Source organism: Ornithorhynchus anatinus, chromosome 11, assembly GCF_004115215.2.
Source record: "Ornithorhynchus anatinus isolate Pmale09 chromosome 11, mOrnAna1.pri.v4, whole genome shotgun sequence".
Classification (NCBI taxonomy): domain Eukaryota; kingdom Metazoa; phylum Chordata; class Mammalia; order Monotremata; family Ornithorhynchidae; genus Ornithorhynchus; species Ornithorhynchus anatinus.
The window spans coordinates 4,306,748-4,328,552 of record NC_041738.1 but is presented as its reverse complement, the minus strand read 5'-3'; the positions used below and the strand labels follow the sequence as shown (position 1 = coordinate 4,328,552).

The 21,805-nt window shown below is 53.4% G+C and overlaps 1 protein-coding gene across 2 annotated transcripts in view; it reads left to right on the top strand.

Annotated features, from left to right (window-relative positions):
- Positions 1–15,531, top strand: part of UBN2 (ubinuclein 2) — a 67,245-nt gene extending 51,714 nt beyond the window's left edge. The window contains exons 14-18 of one of the 2 annotated variants that reach the window (XM_029074804.2): positions 1,858–2,970; positions 3,043–3,543; positions 8,800–9,031; positions 10,768–10,860; positions 13,556–15,531. In XM_029074804.2, the coding sequence (XP_028930637.1) occupies positions 1,858–2,970; positions 3,043–3,543; positions 8,800–9,031; positions 10,768–10,860; positions 13,556–13,605 (1,989 nt within the window). In that variant the 3' untranslated portion in view covers positions 13,606–15,531. The remainder of the gene's footprint in view (positions 1–1,857; positions 2,971–3,042; positions 3,544–8,799; positions 9,032–10,767; positions 10,861–13,555) is intronic. The other variant, XM_029074803.2, reaches the window with a different exon arrangement.
- Positions 15,532–21,805: the final 6,274 nt, after the last annotated feature.

The window sequence follows — 21,805 nt, the reverse complement described above, 5'->3', positions numbered from 1 at the left end:
GGTGAATAGTAAGCGCTTCACAAAAGCCATTATTATTGTTTATTTTTATTATTATTATCTCCATGTCACCCTGGCCTGGAGCCCCTCCCCAACTGAGGCACTCTGTCCACTCTCAATAAAACTCTTTTTTCACCTTCTTCTTTGGTCAGGACACCCTAATATTAACTGCCCTCCAGAGGCTCCCCATCACTTGGTATCCAGTGCAAATTGCAGACAGTTCCCTTCACAGTTTTCCGTCAGCTGTCAGCTCTTATCTTCTGTCTGGCAACTCCTGCTTGTGGCGGTGGGGGTAGAAAAAGAGGCTATTTGGTCAGCTCCTTGTTGGAGCCGTTTCCCCGGGGACACGTTTTTCCAAAAGGCGGGCCCAGAAATAAAGAGTGAAATAGAGAAAGAGGAGAAAGTCTCCGGGATCAATGGCAGAGGGATGGCCGAATGTTCCCAGGGTACTTAGAGAAAAACTGCCCTAGTAGATTTTAAGTTCCTTGAGGGCAGAGAGCCTAACTATTCAAGTACCGCAGAGGATTACACTAGTGCTGTGCACCCACTCAGCAGTCTAACAGACACTTTTTGACAGACTCCTGTGACAGCTCTCTCTCCCCTGTTCCTCCTCCCTAAGTCTTAATTACTGGCCCGTGGATTTCACTGAGCCAGGCACAAAGTGCTCCCCTCTCCCCCACCCCAACACACACCCCCTCCGACACCCCTGGCCTCTGCCATGTCCCTCCCAGAGGACTTAGCCTTGTTCTCCCTATTTAGAAAAATCCGATCACCCCCTTTGGCTTGGGAGAGAAGGAAAGCAGTGAGAGGAAGGGGACGAATAAGTTTTTGAGCTATTGGAGTGACAACTTGAGGGAACCTCCAGCCAGAGTTTTCTTTTTATTTGCATTGGGCTTTCAGCGATTTCTCATGAGAAAAGCTGAGCCCATTTGGTAAATACCTCAGATGTCACTGCTCAGGGGTAAAGGTGACATCAAATTCAAACAAATCAGTCTTGCAGTCCTAAAGAAAGTGTTTTGTTGCACCTGTGCCGGGGATATGTTGCAGACAGAGAGATCTATAACTTATAAAGCCATGACCGTCTCTACTTTACTTATGTAATATAAACTGATATTTCATAAAGGTATTGCACCAAAACAGATATTTGTACCCCTAGTAATCACTTCTAAAGTGGGAGGAAATACAATTACGGAGCTAGACATTAGAGCCAGAATACGTGAGCATGTTTTAAATCTCATCTCTGAAGTCGAGGCATCGGCCGATGCCGATTTTATAGCTGCCGGCCCATAGTCAGATACCCGGTACTGTCCTTTTCCTTTTCGCAACTCTGTCTTAATGATAGCCGTCACCTTCTTTTTGACAGCGAGCAGTACTCCTTTATCTCCAGGACTGTTGGAGTTTTCCAAGTGATTCTTGGGCTTTTGGCCCCTGTACATGTGCCTTCTTCTCTATCTTCCGGGAAACATTTGAATGGCCGTCTCCGCTTGGCCTTTTGTGGACAGTGGTGAATTTGACTTCTGATTTCCTTCAAGCATCACTTCTTCCACAACCGTTCCCTCTCTCACCTTCTTCCCCTCCTAGTCTCCTGATGTGGTAAAACACAACACCCCCCAGTCTGAGCCAGGGGAAGTCCCGTCTCCTTCCCCCTACTCTCCCCCGCCATTTTATCCGATCTCTCTTCCTCTGCCCCCCGCCCTCAACAGCCAGTGCCCGGAACCCACAACCGGAGACGGATGTCGCCTCCCCAAATTTAAGGTCACGGCGTTTCCAGGAATCTGGGGCACGATCTCCAATGGGAGGAGTGGAGCGGGTCAGTTGGGGGCGGACTTGCGATAACTGGCCTTTTCCTCCTTACCCCAGGACTGCAGTCCCAAGAAGGAGCAGAAAACGCCCACGCTCTCAGCGGGATCCATCTGCGGTCCCGCGGTGGGCTCCGTGCCGTCGGCTGCGGCCCCGACCGGTTCTAGCTGTGCGGCCCCGGCCCAGGAGACGATCTGCCTGGATGACTCGCTAGACGAAGACCTCTCCTTCCACCCCCCGTCGCTGGATTCGATCTCGGAGGCCCTGGCCGTGATCAACAACGGCTCCAAGGGGCCCCCCGTCGGCTCGGGAGTGAGCACGCCGACGCCGAGACCCCGTCCCGGGCTGAGGGAAGAAAAGTTAGCCAGCATCATGAGTAAACTGCCGCTCTCGGCCCCGAAGAAGATGGAGACCGCCCAGGCGGCCCACTCGTCGAGTCTCATTGCTGGCCACACGGGACCAGTACCAAAGAAACCCCAGGACTTAATTCACACCGGCATCTCGTCAGGCCTTATCGCCGGCTCTTCGATTCAGAACCCGAAAGTTTCCTTAGAACCCTTGCCGGCCAGGCTCCTTCAGCAAGGACTGCAGAGGTCCAGCCAGATCCAAGCAGCCGTCTCCTCCTCCCAGACCCACGCCTCTCCCTCCTCCTCCTCTCCCTCCTCCTCTTCCTCTTCCTCCTCTTCCTCCTCCTCCTCCCAGGCCCCAGGGGCGGCCTCCTCTCACCCCCTGCTGTCGTCGTCGGAGGCCCGCGAGGCCTCTCCCGGACCGCAAGGGACAAAGCTGGCCCAGCCTCCGGCCGCCCCACAGAACTACGTGTCTCCCCTGCAAGCAACCGTGAGCAAATCGCAGACCAACCCCGTGGTGAAACTAAGCAGCAACCCCCAACTCTCCTGTCCGGCCCCACTCCTCAAGGCTTCAGACAAGCCTCTCGTCTACCGCCTTCCTCTGTCCATGCCCTCCTCGGGAAGCGGCTCTCAAGGGCCGCATCCTCTGGTCTCCAGGACAGCCTCCAGCGCCTCTACCTCTAGTAACTATTTAGCTAAGGCCATGGTGTCCCAAGTTTCCACCCAGGGTTTTAAGCCTCCCTTCTCTCTGGCCGCCTCCCCCAAGCCCGCCGCCTCCCCCAAGCCCGTGGCCTCCCCCAAACCCGTCTCCTCCCCCAAGCCCCCCGCGCCCCCGAAGCCCTCCGCGTCACCTAAGCCCTCCCCCGCGCCCCCCAAGCCCTCCCCCTTGCCCCCCAAGCCCTCCCCCAAACCCTCTCTGGCCACTAAACCTCCCCTGTCCACGAAACTGAGCCTGTCGAAGTCTGCGGCACCCCCCAAGCCCATGGCCTCCCCCAGTTCTTCCACTTCTAGTGCACTAGTAGCCCAGAGTAGCCACTCCAGCAGCAGCACCCCCCAACCCCACAAGCAGCCGAGCGGAGGCCACATCAGCAGACAGTCCCCCACTTTGAACGTCCTACCCTCGAATCGCCCCTCAGGCCTTCAGCCCACCAAGAATCTCCAGGCCTCTTCCAAGATGGCCAACCCCTCTTCCACTGGAACTGCCGGAAAGAATAGCTTGAGCGGCGTCGGAATGAATGTACCCACCAGCAGAGGCGGCAACCCTAGCTCGAGCGCGACTAATAGGACTAGTCTCACTGGGGGAGCAGGAAGTGGAACACAGGGTGCTACTAAACAGTTATCTACTCCGCACAGACCATCCTCTGCCTCAGGGTCTTCAGTGGTAGCGGCCAGCGTGCAGGTACGTAGCTGACGAGCGGTCTCGTCCTGACCGCCTGCGGGGCTGGGGGAGGAGCGATGCCGTAGCCGATATCGGGAGAATCCCCGGAGGGTCTTTGCTCTCTCGACTGCGTGGCGGTGTTTCAGACCGATGCCCACGTAGCCAGGCGAAGCTCACCGGATGGCCAGCTCTGGGGGCTGGGAGGAGTTTTTCGATTCTCCTGCCTTCCAGGGGACCCCAGTGTGCTTTTCTCCGAGTACTCGCCTCTGTTCCTAAGGAAAGGGAACGTCCTTTTTCCCCACATTTCCCCCTCCCCCCCCCCCACCCGCACCCGCTGCCCCTATACACTTGATTGCCCCGGGTGGTTAGCTGGAAGACCCTGGCAGATCTGCTGTACCTAGAAAATCCACATTTTTAGAGAGGTTACCATTTCCGGGGACCTCGCTCAATCTGTAGAAATCTTGGAGGAGCCGCTGTCTGCAGAGCACTGAACTAAGCACTTAGGAGAGTTCAGTAGAGACTGAGAGAAATATCCAGTAACTACCCACTCAGAGCAGAGAAGGGAACGAAGGAGAGAATAAATAAATTAGCGCTTTAATGGTAGGGTGTAGAAATGGGTACGTACACAATCGCTGAGGGTCGACGTGAGCGCGTGGGTACCGAGGAGGTGGATAGGAGGATCGGAGCCGACGAGAGAAAGATTAGTCCGGGAAAGCCTCCTGGGAGAGATGAGATTTCAGGAGGGCTCTAGAGATGGGGAGGACTGCGGCCTGTCGGATTGGAAAGGGGAGGGAGGTGACGCACTTGACCTGAAAATCAGAAAAGGCGTCACGGTATCCCTTCAGATTAACGCCCTCTCTCCCCTATGTGGTTTTCTGTAGGCTGGCTACGTGAACGAGGTTTCCCTCGTGAAAGTTTGACGTAGTGGCAGATTAGGAAGGCATCTCATTCCCCCCATCCCTTTTCCCCTGAAGGCCAGGGCCAGCCCCGAGACCGCCGGTCCGGAGCGGTCCCGGGAGGACCGGCCTGGTTTGGATCCTCCCTGCGTCTGAGGATCCAAAAGGCCAGAGGCTGGTCCCAGTCTCTCCTAGATTGGGGTCTGTGTTAGGCACAAGCCCCCCGGGTTCCTGGATTATCTCTGTCTGCAGACCCAGGCCTAAACTTTGAACCCTCAGAGTCCTTGAGGATTAGGACCAGGGCTAATTTGGGGCCACTTCAGGATGACATAGGCGCCCTGGTGCTCATTCTTAGGAACGGAGCGGGAGTGGATGGCAGGTGTGGGGCTGGGTGTCCAAACGGCAGCCAGAAACTGCCTTGACGGCCAGAATAGATTAGGCCCCTGACCTATCTGGCAGATGGCAGGTGGAGCAGGGGTGTTCAGACAAGGCGATGTTTTCCCAGGTTGCCATGAGGCTGTCCCGTCGGGCAAAAATGTAAGACTTCTTACACTGAACTGAGATGACATCCCTTGGTTCCTCTTAGTCTCCCAGGCCTGACTGCTGGGTTCTAGAAAGAGATTGAATCGACCCTGCCGGGTCTCCCCGGATCTCGGAGAGGACCCGGGACCGAGATGAGTGAGGATCCTGCCCTTGTCCGAGTGTTTGCCAAGCGGTGTGGTGCTGGTCTTGACAGGGCTGTGATTTTGAAAGAGCTTCTGTGTGTGAATGTGCCCGGGGCCCGTGGGTATTGGCATTTTTAGGGGTGCAATAGACTGAGGGCGTTGCTACCGTTGGAGAATTTTCTCCTCACGTGGTTAAGTCTGAGCTGACTTAGGTGTAACCGTCCGTCCCTTCCGCTGCGCTTGTGGAAAAATTGCTACCCTGTTGGTCCACCGGGCATCATTCCATGTCGTCCTCTTGGAGTCGTGATTTTTCCCAGCCTCTTTTTAAGAAGTGCCACTGTCTGCCTGGTCCCTGGCAAACCCCTTTCTGTCTACAAACCCCACTATACCTCCTCCTCGCCCTCCTCCTCCTCGCTCCGAACTTGGGAGGCCCTCCTGCTGACTTCCCCTTCATTTAGGGGCAGTCAATCACCGAGACCTGCCTATCCGTCCTCGGAAACGTTCGGGCGGATTCACAGCCCTCCCGTCTCCGTTCCCACCACCCCTGACCCTTCTGGCTCCTCACTGCTTCGTTCCTGCTTCCTTGCTGAACTCCCTCCTCTCGCCCCACACCTCGAGCCCCCAAGAGTCGTCTTTCTCCCTCAACTTGCTCACCAGCCCTCAGAGTTTACAGTGGCTTCCCAGGGACCTCTCGGCGGCTCCTCCTTACCTCATTGGACTCCACTCCCCTTTGTAAACTGCTTATCATCCCCCGCCCCCCCGATTTGTAACTCGCCCTGTCTTCGTTTCCTCCCCTTTTGGCCAAGCCACGATGTGCCCTTCCTTCAAAGTTGTCCTTTTAGAAAGCTCCCTCTTCCTGGAAGCCTGCCCAGATGAGCCCTATTGGTGTCTGAGCACTCCACTCATTCCAGTTATCTCCCGGCTAGTGCTGCGATTCCTTTGTAAATGTTGTGTACGTATCTCTGTCGCTTGTATCCTTATGTATCGCTGTACTCTCCGCCTCTGTCACTTGCGCTTTATGTCTGTCTGTACGTTGTTCGTCTGTGTTCTTCCTGTCCACCCCCGGCCGTGAGATTGTAAGCTCTTCGAGGGCGAGGCTCGGGTCTTTCTTTCTCTGTTACTCCCGTCGGTGCAGATCCTGAGCTCTGCACCCAGAAGGCTTCCAATAAATGTTGTTGATGGAGTGAATGCTTTTGACTAGAAGCCGGAGGAACTCCAGTCGCATCGCCAGTGTAGGTGCCCCACACTCCCTTGGCGTGGAGGGCCGTGGGCATGACGTGGCGTGACATCTCATGCCCAGTCGCAGTGGACTGTAGGAGTCTGCCTCCTGCCCCCTCCCTCTCTAACAGCTATGGGCTTGACTGAGATTATCTCTCCTCTTGCCCTTGTCCCTTTCAGAGTGCCAGAGTGCTCCCTAAGACCAGCCTCGCCCCCTCCCCCCCGCTGCCCACACACACCTCCACCCACCCTACCTTCAGGGGGGTTACTGCAGAGGTTTCCTTCCAGCCTCCCAGAGCCCGCTTTCTAGGGGCAATCCAGGGGCAAGACCTGAGCTTCCTGCTTAAGTGGTCAGCCATGGGGCTAGAGGCTTCTGGACCGTCCAGCTGAGCCCCTTCAAGCCGCAGGGAGTCCGTTTACTTGATAGAAAGCTGGTCCTCCTCGGCCCCCGAGAAGCCCTACACTGGTGCTCGGCTCCCACTGAAGCTGTGACAGTCTCATTTCCTGGGTAATACAGGAGATGATACGGGCAGGGATTTGTGGTTTCAGGAAAAGAGCATTCCTTCATCGACGAGTCAATGCCAACCTGATTATTTCTAATCCAGCTGTTTCCAAAATATTTCTCTTTGGAGGGGCGAATTCAGTCCTGAACCCAAGCCCACTTTGGTCACTAAGTGTAATTTATGTCCGCTTTGATCAAAACAGTTTCCTTTGTACGTCATATGTAGCTAGATCATATATGCAGGAATTTTTATTCTCTTTCTCTCGGGAAAGTATCTTGATAGCTGCAGTAGATTTACTGCAGTCTCGATGGTTGCTGGAATTTTTTTGAGTGGACTATCGAGAAGTTGCTAACTCATGATTTGGTTAATGACTAAGTACTGTAATTTTTACTCCTCTCCACCCTCACCCCCTCTTTTTTCCCCTCATAATTCCAGGAGTTTTGTTTTTATTTTTATATATATATATATATATATAAATAAAAACAAAACTCCTGGAATATATATATGCATATATGTATATGTATATATATATATATTTTAGTGAAAGAATATCTGCCTTCTAGTTGGCTTCAGGGGAGAGAATCTAGTGATCGCATGTCCCAGGAAGTTGTGCAGACAAATGGTAGTTGGTTCAAAGATGATTTGGATAAATTCACTTATGAGAGGCCCATGATGGGTTATTTGGAGCACAGGTTCGGAATGACAGCTGGTCAGTCTGTTACCATGAGGACGGTTGTCCAGGAAGGCAACCGTCGTACGATTCCTCCGAGCTTCCCGGTGCCCGCGGACAGGAGCAGGGTACTGACCTGGGCAGACCTCGGGCTGGACCCAGGACAACCGTTACCCGCACCCGCAGTGGGGCTTCCTGATTTCATTCCCCATAGCTCCTTGGATTCCGGAAATTTGGCCAGGCAGTTTTAGTCTGTTTTATATGTCGTCGTGCTTTTTTGAGTCCAGTCCCAGCAACAGTAGACCAGCATTAGAGACTAAATGGGGCTGCTTCATGGGGTAAAGTCTGGCACTTCTGGTCACCTCTCTGGTTCTAAGGGAGCCTATACGCTACCGACTCTTGCCGGGGAGTCACTGAGCAGAATCATGGCTGCCACTGGGACGTTGCTCTTTGAAGGAGAGAAGGCTGGTGAGGTCCTGGGGTATCGGAACTCTGGTGGAAAATGTGATTTGGCCCCAGACACGAGCTAATAGAGGCCCATCTTCCCTGGGCTGCCTCCTTGCCCGGCTCCGCGACTGCATCTCAGAGCCGGCCCGGAGGGCCGGGTCGGGTAGCAGACCACCCCAGCCCATCCCTGGACCAGCAGATTCGTGCGCAACAGGAGCCAGAGGGACGTTGGGAGCTGGGGGGAGGGGCGGCGGGAGCTGAGAGAGCGAAGGAGAGTCTATCTGAATGAGGTTGTTTGTGGAGAGGAGGAGATCGAGGTAGAGCTCTTGTTAGCTGGCAACACAAGCTGCCCTTGGCTTTCTTTAAGGGAGGAAGAAGAGAGAATCAGGGCGGAGAAAAGGCCCAGGAGGGAAAGTGGAGTAGGAGAGGGAGAGGGCAAAGGAAGAGGCAGAGAGGAAAATTTTTGCCTCCAACCCAGATCTGGGGTAGGGGAGTGCTTTTTGGTTCCTCGCTTGTATTTTTACTATAGTTTCTCTTTGTTGATGCCAGAATTTTCAGGAACTATCCAGTTAGTCCTGTCCTGTCATTTAAGCCAAACCTTCCGAGCTTGGTCCGTACATTATTATGGGGTTGAAAGGCGGCGAATGTCATCCCAAATTGATTGTGCCCACCGGAAATTAGGAGAAAATTAAAAACAAAACTGCAGTCGGGGGGAAAGTGTCTGCTGTCACTGTGAGACGCTGGGTTCTGTCAGTCCAAAGCCTCTCCAGGCCGGGGAAGGAGCAAGGTGCAGAGTCGTGGGTGGGTATGGCAGCGTCATTTTAGGGTTTGGTTTAGAAGGCGTTTTGTAAACATTTTGCCCCCTGGTTTCTGCACAGTCCACAGCAGGAGCATCACTATTGGCTAATGCCTCACCTCTGACTCTCATGACATCACCCTTATCCATAACGAATCAAAATGTGACTCCATTTGGGATGCTGGGTGGCCTTGTTCCTGTGACCATGCCCTTCCAGTTTCCTTTGGAGTTGCTTGGCTTCGGGACGGACACAGCTGGAGTGACTACCACTGCGGGATCTACCTCAGCAGCTTTCCACCACAGCCTAACTCAGAGTAAGTCGTCCGGGGGATTTATCGAGCACTTGCCGGGGGCAGAGCACCGTATTGAGTGCTCGAGAGTTGGCAGACCCGTTCCTTCCTCATAACAAGGGATATGATGCGTTCCCTGCCTGTGGAGAAAAGAACGAGAAATGAGCAGTACGTGCAGCCGATCCCTGGGGCACCAGCACATCTTAACTTAAGCGGCGTGGTCTAGTGGATAGAGCATGGACCCTGGGAGTCAGAAGGACCTGGGTTCTAATCCCAGCTCCTCCACTTGTCTGGTGTGAGAACGAGGGAAAGTCACTTCACTTCTCTGGACCTCAGTTCCCTCATCTGTAAAATGGTTATTAAGACCGTGAGCCCCACGTGGGATATGGACTCTGTCCAACCTGATTAGCTTGGATCTACCCCAATGCTTAGAACAGAGCGTGGCACATAGTAAGTGCTTAACAAATGCTATTTAAACAAAAAAACAACCTCCAGCCTTATGGAACAGAGGCAGGAAATCCTGGAAAGTCACGATTGAAGGGCGCACGGAGGAATACGAGAGACAGATCTTTAGGGACCAGAGAAATGAGAAAATCAGATCTAGGTGTAGCCTGTAATCTGGTCAGTTTGATTAAAATGGAGTGTTAACTTTATAAATCCAATCTTTGTGGATTGGATTAGGGTATCTGACTCCCCTTCCCCGCTCCCAGTTTTTAGCATCTTGTGGAACCCTCATTTCAGTAGCACAGTTGCCACATCAGTCAATCAGTCATATTTGAGTGCTTACTGTGTGCTGAGTACTGTACTAAGCCCTTCGGAGAGTACAGAATAACAGAGTCGGTAGGCACATTCCCCGCCCACAGTGGATCTTACAGCTTAGAGTCTAGAAGGCGAGGCAGTCAATAATAAAAATAAATGAAGTACGGACATGCACCTAACTGCTGGGGGCTTAGGAAAGGGGTAAATAAAGGGAACATCGGTTAAGAAGCAGTTCTTCCGTGCTCAGCAACTGTTCTCTCACTTCCTTCAGACACCAGAGTCAAGTTTCCAATCCCCTCGTCTTAAAACGCAGAGGGGTTTCCCATGGTCGGAAGCAGAGGAGGGACTTGGGTGATGGCAACCGGACCGAGTGGTCCCCGCTGCTCTCCTTAGATGTAGATCTAGTTGTTCCACAGGTCGTATTTTGTAAAGGAGAGTGGACTCCCGAACCCTGCACAGACGATAAATGGGAGAACTAAGGGAGAATTGAATTCTGTGGATTTCTGGAGCTCTCAGGCTGCCCCAGCCCTGATGGAATTTCTGGGGATGAGCCGATCCCACTAGAGATGGGAATCTGCCACAACCGTTTAACTCATGGTTCCACTCTCCTGCAAATTTGAACGCTTCTCTTTCTGATCCTCTCCAGTGAGCCTTGCTCTCCCTGAAAACCATACCCAAGCATCAACTCTGCCTTTTGGAATGGGGACAATTGAGAGTAAAATGCCAGATTAAACTAATCATATTCAGTTTTGAACGGGCCAGCCAACAGAAGAGAAGCAGCATGGCCTAGTGGAGAGAGCCCAGGCCTTTAAAAAAGGGGAGAGAGAAGCATTTGTTCAGTAGTCCTCCAGCCCAGGGTTCAGTCTGTGAAGATGGTCCTGGCTGCCTTTCCCCTCCCCACCCCAGGTCCAAGGCCAAAGTTTGTAGGGTCTTACCTTAGGATTGGTTTCAAGCCTGCTAAGTGTTCTTAAGCCTAATTTCCATTTTTTCCTTCTCCTCAGATTTGCTAAAGGGTTTACAGCCAGGAGCTCAGCACGCAGCAGCGACGCTTTCTCACTCACCTCTGCCTACTCACTTACAGCAAGCTTACAATGGTAAGGGAGTTTTGGACTCCTCCTTTCTCCTGGGTCCCGGTGGTTCTCATTGTTTCCCACGGGAGCCAAAATGATCTCTCTCTCTCTCTGTTGCTTTCCCTACTCAGCCTGGAGGGAGAGGAGGGGCAGGAGTTGAGGGTACAAGGGGCTTTTTTTAGCTTCTCATTGGTGTTTGGGGGCTTTGGATCAAACAGTGAGAGGGAAAGCCCAAGAAACACCCGGTACTCAGGAAGAGATGCCCATTATCTGGTTTGGGGAAATATTTGGGTATGCGTACTCTCTCTCTGTCTTTCTCCTCTCTCTCTCTCTCTCTCTCTCTCTCCCCCCCTCTCTCCCCCGCCCCCCCAGTATGTCTCTATGTGTATATATACAATCTTTGGCACATAGTAAACCCTTAACAAATACCTAATATGTTTGGTTCCTTGCCTTTTTTTTTTTTTTTATGCTTGTTTGCACAGCAAACATATAGCATTCGTTAAGGGCTCACTGTGTACTAAACAGTATGCTCAGCACTGGGGTAGATACAAGGTTATCAGGTTGGACACAGTTCCCTGTACCACATGAGAGTCACGGTCTAGCCTAAGATTAATTGACGATCAACTGTCGTCCACCAAGGCCACGGAAACCTTTGCGTGTTGAGCTCCAGTTGAATGCCCCTCAGAGTTCCCTTTCATTCTCAGAAGCCGGGCACAGTGAAATCACTGCCCGCCAGGCTTTTCGGTACCCGAAAGGGAAGCAGCCGCCCTCGAGGCAACTGCCGGCACCAGCGAGCAGCCGGGGAGCAGTTGAAGGTCTTCCTGGGCGCTGGCTAATGGGCACTCAGAGGAGGGATCCTTTCAGATGCCGTCTCATTCTGGCCAGTCAAACGCGTAGTGGTATTTATCGAGTGCCTACTACGTGCAGAGAAATGTGCTAAACGCTTGGGAGAATATACCACAACCAAATTAGCGATCAGCAGCGTGGGTCAGCAGGGTTCTTGGCCTAACAGTCTCTGTCCTTGCTACCTCATTTTGCCACCAAGGAAGTGGGGAAAATCTATCCCCTTCCCTTTAAACTGGCAGCTAAAGGGACTTTCTCTCTCACTGGGCCTGGAGTCGGCCTTTAAGCTATGAATACGGAAGGCTCCAGTGGCCAGTTGGCACTTCAACCCTAGTGTCAAACCCTTTCCTGCATCACGCTCAATAAGTACCACTGATCGACTGATCCACTGTGCCTTTTCTGGCCTCTCAGAAAGGTGAGAATCTTCAGAAAGGAAAGGAGAGCAGAAAGAACACAAAAGGAAAATAACCTAGAAATGTCAACTTCTTTTACCATGCTCCAGGCATTGTATCCCAGCTCCGCCACTTGTCAGCTGTGTGACTGTGGGCAAGTCACTTAACTTCTCTGTGCCTGTTACCTCATCTGTAAAATGAGGATTAACTGTGAGCCTCACGTGGGACAACCTGATTACCCTGTATCTACCCCAGTGCTTAGAACAGTGCTCTGCACATAGTAAGCGCTTAACAAATGCCAACATTATTATTACTAAGCGCTGGGGTAAACGGGGCTCACAGTCTTAATTCCCATTTTACAGTTGAGGGAACTGAGGCACAGAGAAGTGAGGTGATTTGCCCAAGGCAAAGCCTGGATTAGAACCCAGATCCGTGCTCTATCCACTATGCCACGCCCATATGCTTCGTGCAGCCCACTGTTACAGAGCACTTGGGGTACAATAGAGTAAGTACGGTAATAAGTAAGTAAGTGGTTTGGTCAGTCAGTGGTATTTTTTGAGCTCTTGGGAAAGTATAACGCAACGGTGTTAGTAAATGCGATCCCTGCCCACAAGTAGCTAGCAGCCTACAGGTTAAGGAGGTACGTTAACATTTCCCATTTGCACACTCGACGATGTCCTGGGGAAGGCTAGCTCCTGTTAAAACAGCGGGGGTGAAAGATCCAGATCTATGCAGTTCAGTGAATCTGCAGAGCTCGAAGCAACGTGACCAAGTGGAAGGAGCAGGGGCCGGGGAGTCAGAGGAACCTGGGTTCTAGTTCCGGCTCTGCCATTTGTCTGCCATGTGACTCGAAGCGCGGTGCTTCGCTTCTCCAGGCCTCCGTTCCCTCATCTGTAAAATGGGGATTAAGACTGTGAACCCCATGCGGGCCGTGGGCCGTGTCCAACCAGATTAGCTTCTATCTACCCCAGTGCTTAGTTTCGTGCCTGGCACGAAACAAATGCTTAACAAATTCCATTTAAAAAACAAAAGCAGAATCCAGAGGGTCCGCCGAATCCTGAATACAGAAAGCCAGCCGCGTCGTGGAATGGTAGCTGCCCCACTAGATGGCAAATGCACGAGAGGTTGTGTGGCTTAGTGGACAGAGCCCGGGCCTGGAAGTCAGAAGGACCTGGGTTCTAATCCCGGCTCTGCCACTTGTCTGCTGTATGACCTTGGCCAAGTCACTTCACTTCTCTGGGCCTCAGTTATCACTTCTGTAAAGTGGTGATAGAGACTGGGAGCCTCATGAGAGAGAGGGACTTTGTCCAACTTGACTAGCCTATATCTACACAAAACCGCTTAATACGGTGCCTGGCACATAGTAAGCGCTTAACAAATACCACAATTATTATTATTAATATGGTGCTTATGCCTGTTTTTTCTCCTCTTTTCTCCTTTTTTTTTTTTTTTTACCCCCTACCAATCCCCCCTACCCTTCCCAGATGGAGGCCAAAGTAAAGGGGACACTAAGTTACAGCGGAAATCCCAGTGACTTCCCAGCAAGCCAAGGAGTTGGAAGTTTTGATTGGCTGGTGGATCTACCTGATGGGAAAGTGCTTAAGTGGTCATAGGGCTGCTCTTTCTGTCAATGTTTACATTCTCTGTCCCAAGCACTGTGGTGAGGAGGAGGAGGAGGTGGAGGCCGCGGAGGAGGAGGAGGAAAAGAAAACAATACTTGATCAAAGCCAGGTGCAGGAGGAGGAAAAGCTTTTGTGTAGACTTAGTGGCCATTTGGTCTCGGCTAAAGACACACAAAGCCATTCCCTTCTCCCTTCCCTTCCCCCGCCCCTCCCCTCCCGCCCCCTCCATTCCGACTGTCTTTATAGAGGTTCCGTTGTCAAACTCACAGAAGCACAAACTTGGCTTCCCCCACCCCCCGGGGAATAGAAAGAATCTCAGCATGGATTTGGTGAACTCCGTCCATCCATCTGGGGGGTTGGGGCGCTCCGATCAGCCGGCAGACGAGACACAACTGCAGAGCGGTCGAATGTAGCCGAGTCCGGGACGCCGGGAAGGTACCTTGATCCTTTGCGCTCGGGGGTGCCCGGGCACCGAGGGCCGAAGTTGCCCCGGAGAGGCCAGTCGCGCCCCCCACGCCGGGCAGCGGTCCCTTCCCCGCTGTCAGCGAACTCGAGCCTCAGGCAGGGATTCCAGGTTGTGGTAGATGAGTTAAGCGAGGGATCTCGGGGCAAAGGACGGGGAGCATTCCTATAATCCCTGTCTCCAGAGTCGACGTTTAGCCCAGACGGAGGGAGGATCGAGAATTCATCCGGATGTTTTCGGGAGAAAACGTTGCTCTGAGCAGATCAGACCTGGAGCCTGCCCTCTCGGTAGAAGGATCTCTCCGATTCCTCTTCATCAGGCTCCCTGCTCCTTTCGGCAGGACCCATTAAGCGTGAGGCCTTTGGGGAACGCGGGACCCTGTTACGACACAGGTTTTCCTCGAGAGAAGCGGGGATTTTCAGGACTACAGTGCCTGGCCCCGGGCCCACCCACTGCTGTCCAGATGGGCCCAGCCTCCAGCAGCCTAAGGGTGTGAAGGCGTGACCATCCCTCTCGGGCCTTTCCCCCGATGCACCTCACTTGAGGGCATGGCTGTCGATTTCACTAGCGCTCCTCGGTCGGCCAGTCCGACCGTCCGCCTTCGGGTAGAGTTGGGCCAGCGGGTTAAAGCCGATCTCCGCCTCGCGAAGTCAGCGTCGTTCCGAGGTTTTCGGCAGAATGGCGGGACGTAGAGGGGAACCGCGATCCCTGATCCCAGGCGGGAACGCTCCCGCTCTGAGCCCCGCTCGGCGTTGTGCTTGGAAGCCCACCGGAATCTCAAAGCCTTAGTCGGGAGTCGGTGGAAGTGTCCATCTCTTGGCTCCCCGGGTGACGCTTTTAAGAAACCGTGATCCGTCGCGGGTTTCGAATTCCCTCCCCTCCCTCCGCTCCAGTTCCTTGGTTTGGGTGAGCTTTGCTTTGCTTGATATTTTTGGGTTTTTTCTCGGACACCAGAGAACAGTATTCTGTTTCCCCTTTCTTGAATGCGGGCTCTTCAAAGTCCCGTTCTCTCGTGTGTAGGGAGGGCTCCCGAGGAGAGGCGCTTTCGGCGCCCCGCGTTCGGGAAGGGGGATGGCTAGACTAAAGGGAAAAAATAATAACTAAAAAAAAAAAAATCAGTAGATCTCCCATGGCGTGAAGATTCCCGACACACGGTCCCTGTGGCTTGGGCCTCTCTACCAGTTTCAAACCCGCAGCCGTAGTCCCGGAGAAGGTAGATATCTCCGGGAGCTTTCCAGACTTGATCGAATTGCCACTGAACTCTACAGATCTATATAATCGGATCTGGTTCTCTGACCGTAAAAGTCATATGTGCCTGCACTTTGCCTTGTAGGAAAAGAATATCTCTTTGTTTAATAAATAAATGAAAACTTGATTTTTTTTTTTTTAATTTTTCCCCCCCACGGCCCCGGGGGACACTATATTTGTGATGGGGCAGTAGGACAGCTCCCGGTTTCTGGAGACCCGGGAATTTAGCTCCCAACCGAAACGAAGAGGGCCGTTTTGCCGATCCGCTCACCGGGCTAGGGAGGCGTCAGAGAGGGGCCACGGGGCCAGGTTGGGAGTGAAGCGGAAGGCCTGGGGGAAGCGAGGACCGCTCGATCCGTGCAAGGACGGCCGGTTTCCGCCCTCCTCCGCCGATGTTTTGGGAATAGAGATCCATCGAAGGCACTTGGATAGCCCCGTTGGGAGAAGTGGGTTGCGGCACCTGCTCCCGGCCCGGCCGTTCAGGCTGAGGTGTCCTTAATCACCGCTTCCCCGAACCGAGCGACGGGGACAGAGTAATAATAGCCGCGGATCTCTGGGCGTCATTCCCTGTCGGACTGTGCGACGTCGGTATCCCCGGTGACTCCTGTTGACTGCCTTATCCTCCGAGTAGATTGGGCGTGAGTGGTCGTGAGATGATCCCCCCTCTCCCCCCCCCCCCCCCGGCTCACACCCGGCCCCTCTGATCATCCTTAGCCTTTCAGCATCGCTGTCCCTCACCGGCTCTAAAAGTCCCCCTCCTCGCGGGCCGAGAAACACCCAGGGGCCAGGATGGCCCTTTCGGTTCGAGGTCTCTGACCGTGAGAGAGCTCTCAGGGGTTTAGGTTTTTTTTGGGTTTTTTTTTTTTTTTGGTTTTTTTTTTACTTATTTTTGGGGGTCATTACTGACCGAGACTGGGACTGAACCAGCAACCTATATGGATCTCATGTTGCACTTTAGTAATCCAGCAAAAATCAGACAAATCCCGTGACGTAAGAGTCCTTGGAAAGGAGCGCGGGGGAGCCCCCGCCCGGGTCCGGCGACCCTAGTACATTCTGACCGAGTAATTGAGCGTGTCGGCAGCATCCCAGGGCGAAAGGAGATGGAGCATACTTCATCACGTCACCTAGGTTCTCGATTCGGGAAGACGGAGCAGTTAGTTTTCCACTTTCTTATATTTGTAATGGCCTTCAAGTGATATACACACACATATATATATATACACACACACACACACAAACACACATGCTGTTCTTGTACATACAAAGAAATCCTCAGTATTCACAAGCAATAAGAGCCGGTAGGGTTGTCACGAGGCAGCAGTGCTGTGCTTGTCGGGAACTGAACGGGAGTGAACGTGTCAAGCTCATTGAGAGCCTCCGGAGCAAATGCAAGCAATAATTTCCAGTGTAGGGATCGGGAGCTCTGCCCTCCCTCCCAGCAGCCTCCCGCTCCACCGCAGAGAGCCAGAGCAGAGCCGCGTCACTCGGGGGAGACCGAGCGGGTTGGGGAGGGGAGAGGGGGAGGGTCCGAGAAGCCGGCCGACCTAGGGCCTTGGCGTCCCGACTTCCCTATCGGGAACCCACGGGGCCTCCCACCCCTACGATGGATGTCACTGGCCCAAATTGCCTCCTTGAAATCCAGGGCGTTGGGTGGGGATCGCTATTGGGCGAGGGGAAAAGGCAAAGCGATGACGAGGGTTGCTGCTGTGGGTTTGACACTTCTTTGGAAATGACTGTTCTAACCCAGGACTTCTTTTTTTCTTTTTTGGAGCAGATCCAAGTTGTTTACTGCACAGGTCTTAGGCGGGGCAGACCCCTTTGAGTCACGCCCCTTCCCCCCACCTCCCCCCGGCCCCGCTATCCACAACCCCAGCCCTCGCCCCGATCCCCTTCCCCCTCCACTTGGTCGCGACACGTACAGGAGTGGAAGTAGACCCTTCTACCGTCCCAGGCCGCTCTCGGTCGCAGGGCCTGCGGATCGCCTCCTAGCCCTTCGGCGATCCGTCCCGTTTGCTGCTACGTTGGGAAAAATGGACTTTGGCTGTATTTATTAGAAGACCTTAATCTAGTTTACAGTTCTTTCCTCGTTTCGTTGGGTTTTGTTTTTTGAAAGGAGAGTTTTGCTCATGGATAGATAGAAGTGATGGGATATTTGCTTTGGGGCGGGTTCCGTGGAAGCACAGTGGTCTTTCTGTTGTATTTTAATTGTTTGGGGTTTGGACTTTTTTTTTTTTTTTTAAACGAACATACAAGAAAAAAAAATCAAAGCCTGCAGAAAAGTCAAACTCCGCCGAGAGTTTCCTCCGCCACCCCCTTGACTTCTGCTGAGCTGAAATTCCACCCTCCCTCCCTTCTCACCCCCAATCCCGCCCCACCCCCCCGAGGGGCTAGGGTTTGTGGGGGTAGAGCAATATTTTGGTTTTTAAAACAATGAAACCGGAGGCAAGTGCGGCAGGTGAATGACTGGGTGACGACCATGTTATGCAATTTTAATTTTCTAAAAATTCCAGACTGAAAATGTAATCTCGGTGGATTCGAATCGGACCCCGCCTGTGCTTGGGGCCCAGCCCGGCCGCACTCAGTCCAGGCCTCCGTCCTTTGTTAAGTGCCTTTTCTTTTCTTTTTTTCTCCCCCCCCCCCCCCCCCCCCCCCCCCCCACTTCCGAAACCGTTCTCAGAGATCCGAAAGTGCTGGCTCGTGAGTCAGGGATTTGAGAAGAGAGTCTTAACCTGGCCAGGTGATGTCGTGCTGTCCGCCTCTTCCTTTCCTTAAGAATCTGTGTGCGTGTGTGTGCGTGCGCGTGTGTGTACGTGTACTGTGTATATAAAATTAGTAGAAAGCTGCTCTACCATTGCATCCTTTCTGAACGAACGCCCTCCCTTTGGCTAACGCGGGAAGGCTCCGGCCTTCAATCCGCTCCCCGGAGCGTGGCCCCGCAGGGCGGTGGCCGGATTGGGGCGTCTGGGGGAGCCGGGTTGAAGGGAGGCGGGGCCCCGCTCGGCGGAGCGGGCAGTTTCACCTTACACTGCCGGGGGAGTGGGTTCGTGGCTGGCGGGAACGAGCGCAGCTGCTTCGATCAGTTCGGGGTCCGTCAGTCCGGAGCTTATCCCCCTCCGCCTCGGGGTTCGGTGGGGGGGATGGGAGGGCAGGGGCCGACTCCGCATTGGAGGGGCAAGGGAGGGAAGCGGGACGGGGCGAGTTAGGCCGGCGGCGGGGAGAGGCCCTCCGTCCAGATTTTTTGCTGGCTCCAGAGAAAGCGAGCGTCTTAGCCCAAGGGTTGGTTGAGTTGGGAGAAACACCCAATTTGGGGACATTATTCTCCCTGACAAATCACGGGCATTTCTGCGGGCAAGCATTTCCCGTAAAGACGGACACTCGAAAGAGAAAAGGTCAACTTCTGAAGACAACCGGGCCTCTGAATCTTACAGGGTCACTCCCCCCAGCCCAGTCCCGCTCACCTGCCGGACCGTTTCTTAAAGGTTTTTGAGCCCAACCCGTCGGGGTGCCTGGCTCCCAGTGAGTGGCTATAGAAAGATCACCTAATCCTCGTGATACCAATTCGCTGGGAGCCTAACGTGCCGAGTCGGAGCGGGGAAAAGCGTGAGGCGGGGAGTGGGCGTCTTCATTTCTTCGAGGGACCCAGCATTTGGAGGGAGAGCTGGAGATGAGCCCACAGATAAAGTCAATCCTCCCTCCGTCAGGAAGGTTTGTGGGAACCCTCTTTTTGTCCCCAGAATGGGGGAGGAGGAAGGAGTCGCCCCGTTTTGTGTTGTGTGATGGCTGTCACAAGCATCTGGAGTCTTGGGTTCCACGATCCATTTTGTCGTTGGGGGAACCGCCCCTCCGTGCCTCAGATCTTCAGCTACCTCCCGGGGACAGCAGGAGACTAGTATTGCAAAGGGTTCTGAGCTTCTAGCAGACGTTCTCTGAACTTGCAAGAGTATTATTATCGCGCCTCGCCCAGGCTAGATAACCGTCCCCCCACCAGTGGGCCCGATATTGCGGTTGTTTTGAAAGACTGAAAAATCCACCGGGGTCGGATTCGCATTTGTTATTTAAAAACACCTGCTCTTCTGTTTATTCCTGTGGAGACAGATGCTTCTTTTGGTTTGAGGGTTCCGTTTCCTGAGGAAAACGGTAGCGAGTTTTCTCGAGAGTCTTGAACCTTTACGGGGCTAGCGACCCCGCGTGGGCCGAGACGGCGGGAACAGAGTTGGGATGGGAAAACCAGACACCGGCTCTCCCTCTCTAAAAAGCATTTTTTACTTCCCGAAAAGATTGCAGAGTAAATCGATGGTCCCGGCGGCCTCTTCCCCATCTTGGGTGGTCGTCGTCACCGAGGGACATTACTCTCGGCGAGGCGGCCGCTAGAGTGACGGAGATGGAGGGGCAGTTGGGAGATAGGGCTTTCGTGGGAGCCGGTCCATCTCGAACGAGGGCCACCTCTCCCTTCTCCTCCCCCTTGGGGAGGACCTTGGGGAGACCCCCAGAAGACCCTGGCCGAGAAGGCCACAACCATTCAGTCCAGCGAGTCGGGCCCCGGCACAGACGAGCTACCACACTTCCCGGGGGCCGGGATCTTGTTGCCCCTAAAGCCTGCATCTGCTCCTGTTCTTCTGGCCTGGGGGCCTCTGCTTAGATGGCAAGGGCAGGTGGCAGCCGGCAGTCACGTGTCACGACAGAAGTGGCCGCCCCTGGCCTGTGCCCCGTGGAGGAGCATTGATTCTGGGCATAAACCGAAAGGTCTGTTCTGGGAGTGACCTGGGTCCCGTCCCCTTCTCCTCCGCTCTAGGGCTAGACTTCTAGGCCGGACACTAAGCAGGGTGCTTCTTGAGCAATTCGATGGGGAGATCTCTCTGTTTCAGAGTCAGACGGGTTTCAGAGAAAAGCCTTCACACCAAGTCATCCGAGGAGCCATTCTTCTCCATCCGCCCCGCCCTGCCGAGCCGACGGAAGAGCGGCCGGCGGGACGGGGTGGATTGGACGGCCGAGTGGCGGCGGGGAGCTAGCCGGGAAAGCCGGTTCTGGCGGTCCCGGGTTTTTCCCATCGCGGGGTCGGGCTCAGGCCAGCGGGGAGGAATCTGCCGTCCAGCCCGAACCGGGCAGGGACATGGCCTGACAGGACCAATTAGTCTCCGCCACTAAGGGCAAGTTATCTCTCTGTGGTTGTTCGTTCCAGATAAGGCCTTAGTTTAATTAGTTGTCACTAATATCAACTATGCAGATTAATGTATTCTTTGTTTCCCCCAGTATTAATGTACACCTTCTCTCTCTCTCTCTCTCTCCCTCCCCGACCCTGAAATAACAAATGTTAGACTTCTACCCAAAGAAATAAGGCGCAGAAATTTTGTTGAATGTGTGTTCTTCGAGTAAAAGACAGAAAAACAAGAGAGAGCTACTCTGTGTTTTGTCTACGCTGAAAATGTGAACTTTGTATTAAAGACAAAATGCAAACCCTTTCACTGGTGCAGAATTGGTATTATGTCATGAAATAGCTTGGGGTCGTGGACTCGATCCCATCCCACTGGCTGCGGATGGAAGCTGCCCATCAGATGGCACAGTGTGTGCAGAACTGAGCCGGGATGCTGGGAATAATTGGTTCCGTTTCTGTCTTGGGAATGGACTCCCCAGTTTTTCTCCTTTCCCTTCTCTTTCTCCCTGATTTCCATGGTGAGTCTCTCAGAATGGAAACTAAGGGGAGGGACTCTGTCCCTTTTTCCCTCTCTCTTCCTCTCTCTCCCACCTCTCTTCCTCCATCCTTCCCTCCGCTGAACATTCCTTTCCCCGCCCCTCTGCTAGCCCAGTCAACTTGGAGCTGATTTTTCCCAGAAAGGTGTTTGCCCCCAAAGTAAGCTGCTGTGGGATACCCACATTCAGTGCTCAAGTCCGTAGTAGATCGGGTGATGGTTTTGGTCAAGCATCTATTTTGAACATTGAAAGCAGCCGAATTAGATTAAGGGACAAACGGTGGAAACGATAATGAAATCAGATGTCTTTTTTTCCTAGTATCCCGTAATCGAATCAATCCAAGGTATTTATCGGGCGCTTACTGTGTACAGAGCACTGGCCTAAGCGCTTGGGAGAGTATAGTATGAAAGAGGAGGTGGTAGCCCTGTTCCGTGCCCACAACGAGCTTACAGCCTGCGGCCTAGATGGACGAATTTGTTCACTCTGTTGAATCGCTTCCACTCCTTCGAGGCTTATCGTTCTCCCTCTGAGACGAGACACTTCCCTTGCCCGGATTTGTCTTATTTAAGAGTCTCCCTGGCGGATTCTGGATTGGCCAGGGTACCGCTCGTGAAAAGAGCCAGGTGGGGTCAATTGGCAGGCCAGAACTACGTCCGGAACGATATCTGGTTTTATTTATATCTGCCTCGGTGCATGGCCCAACGCTCGGCCCA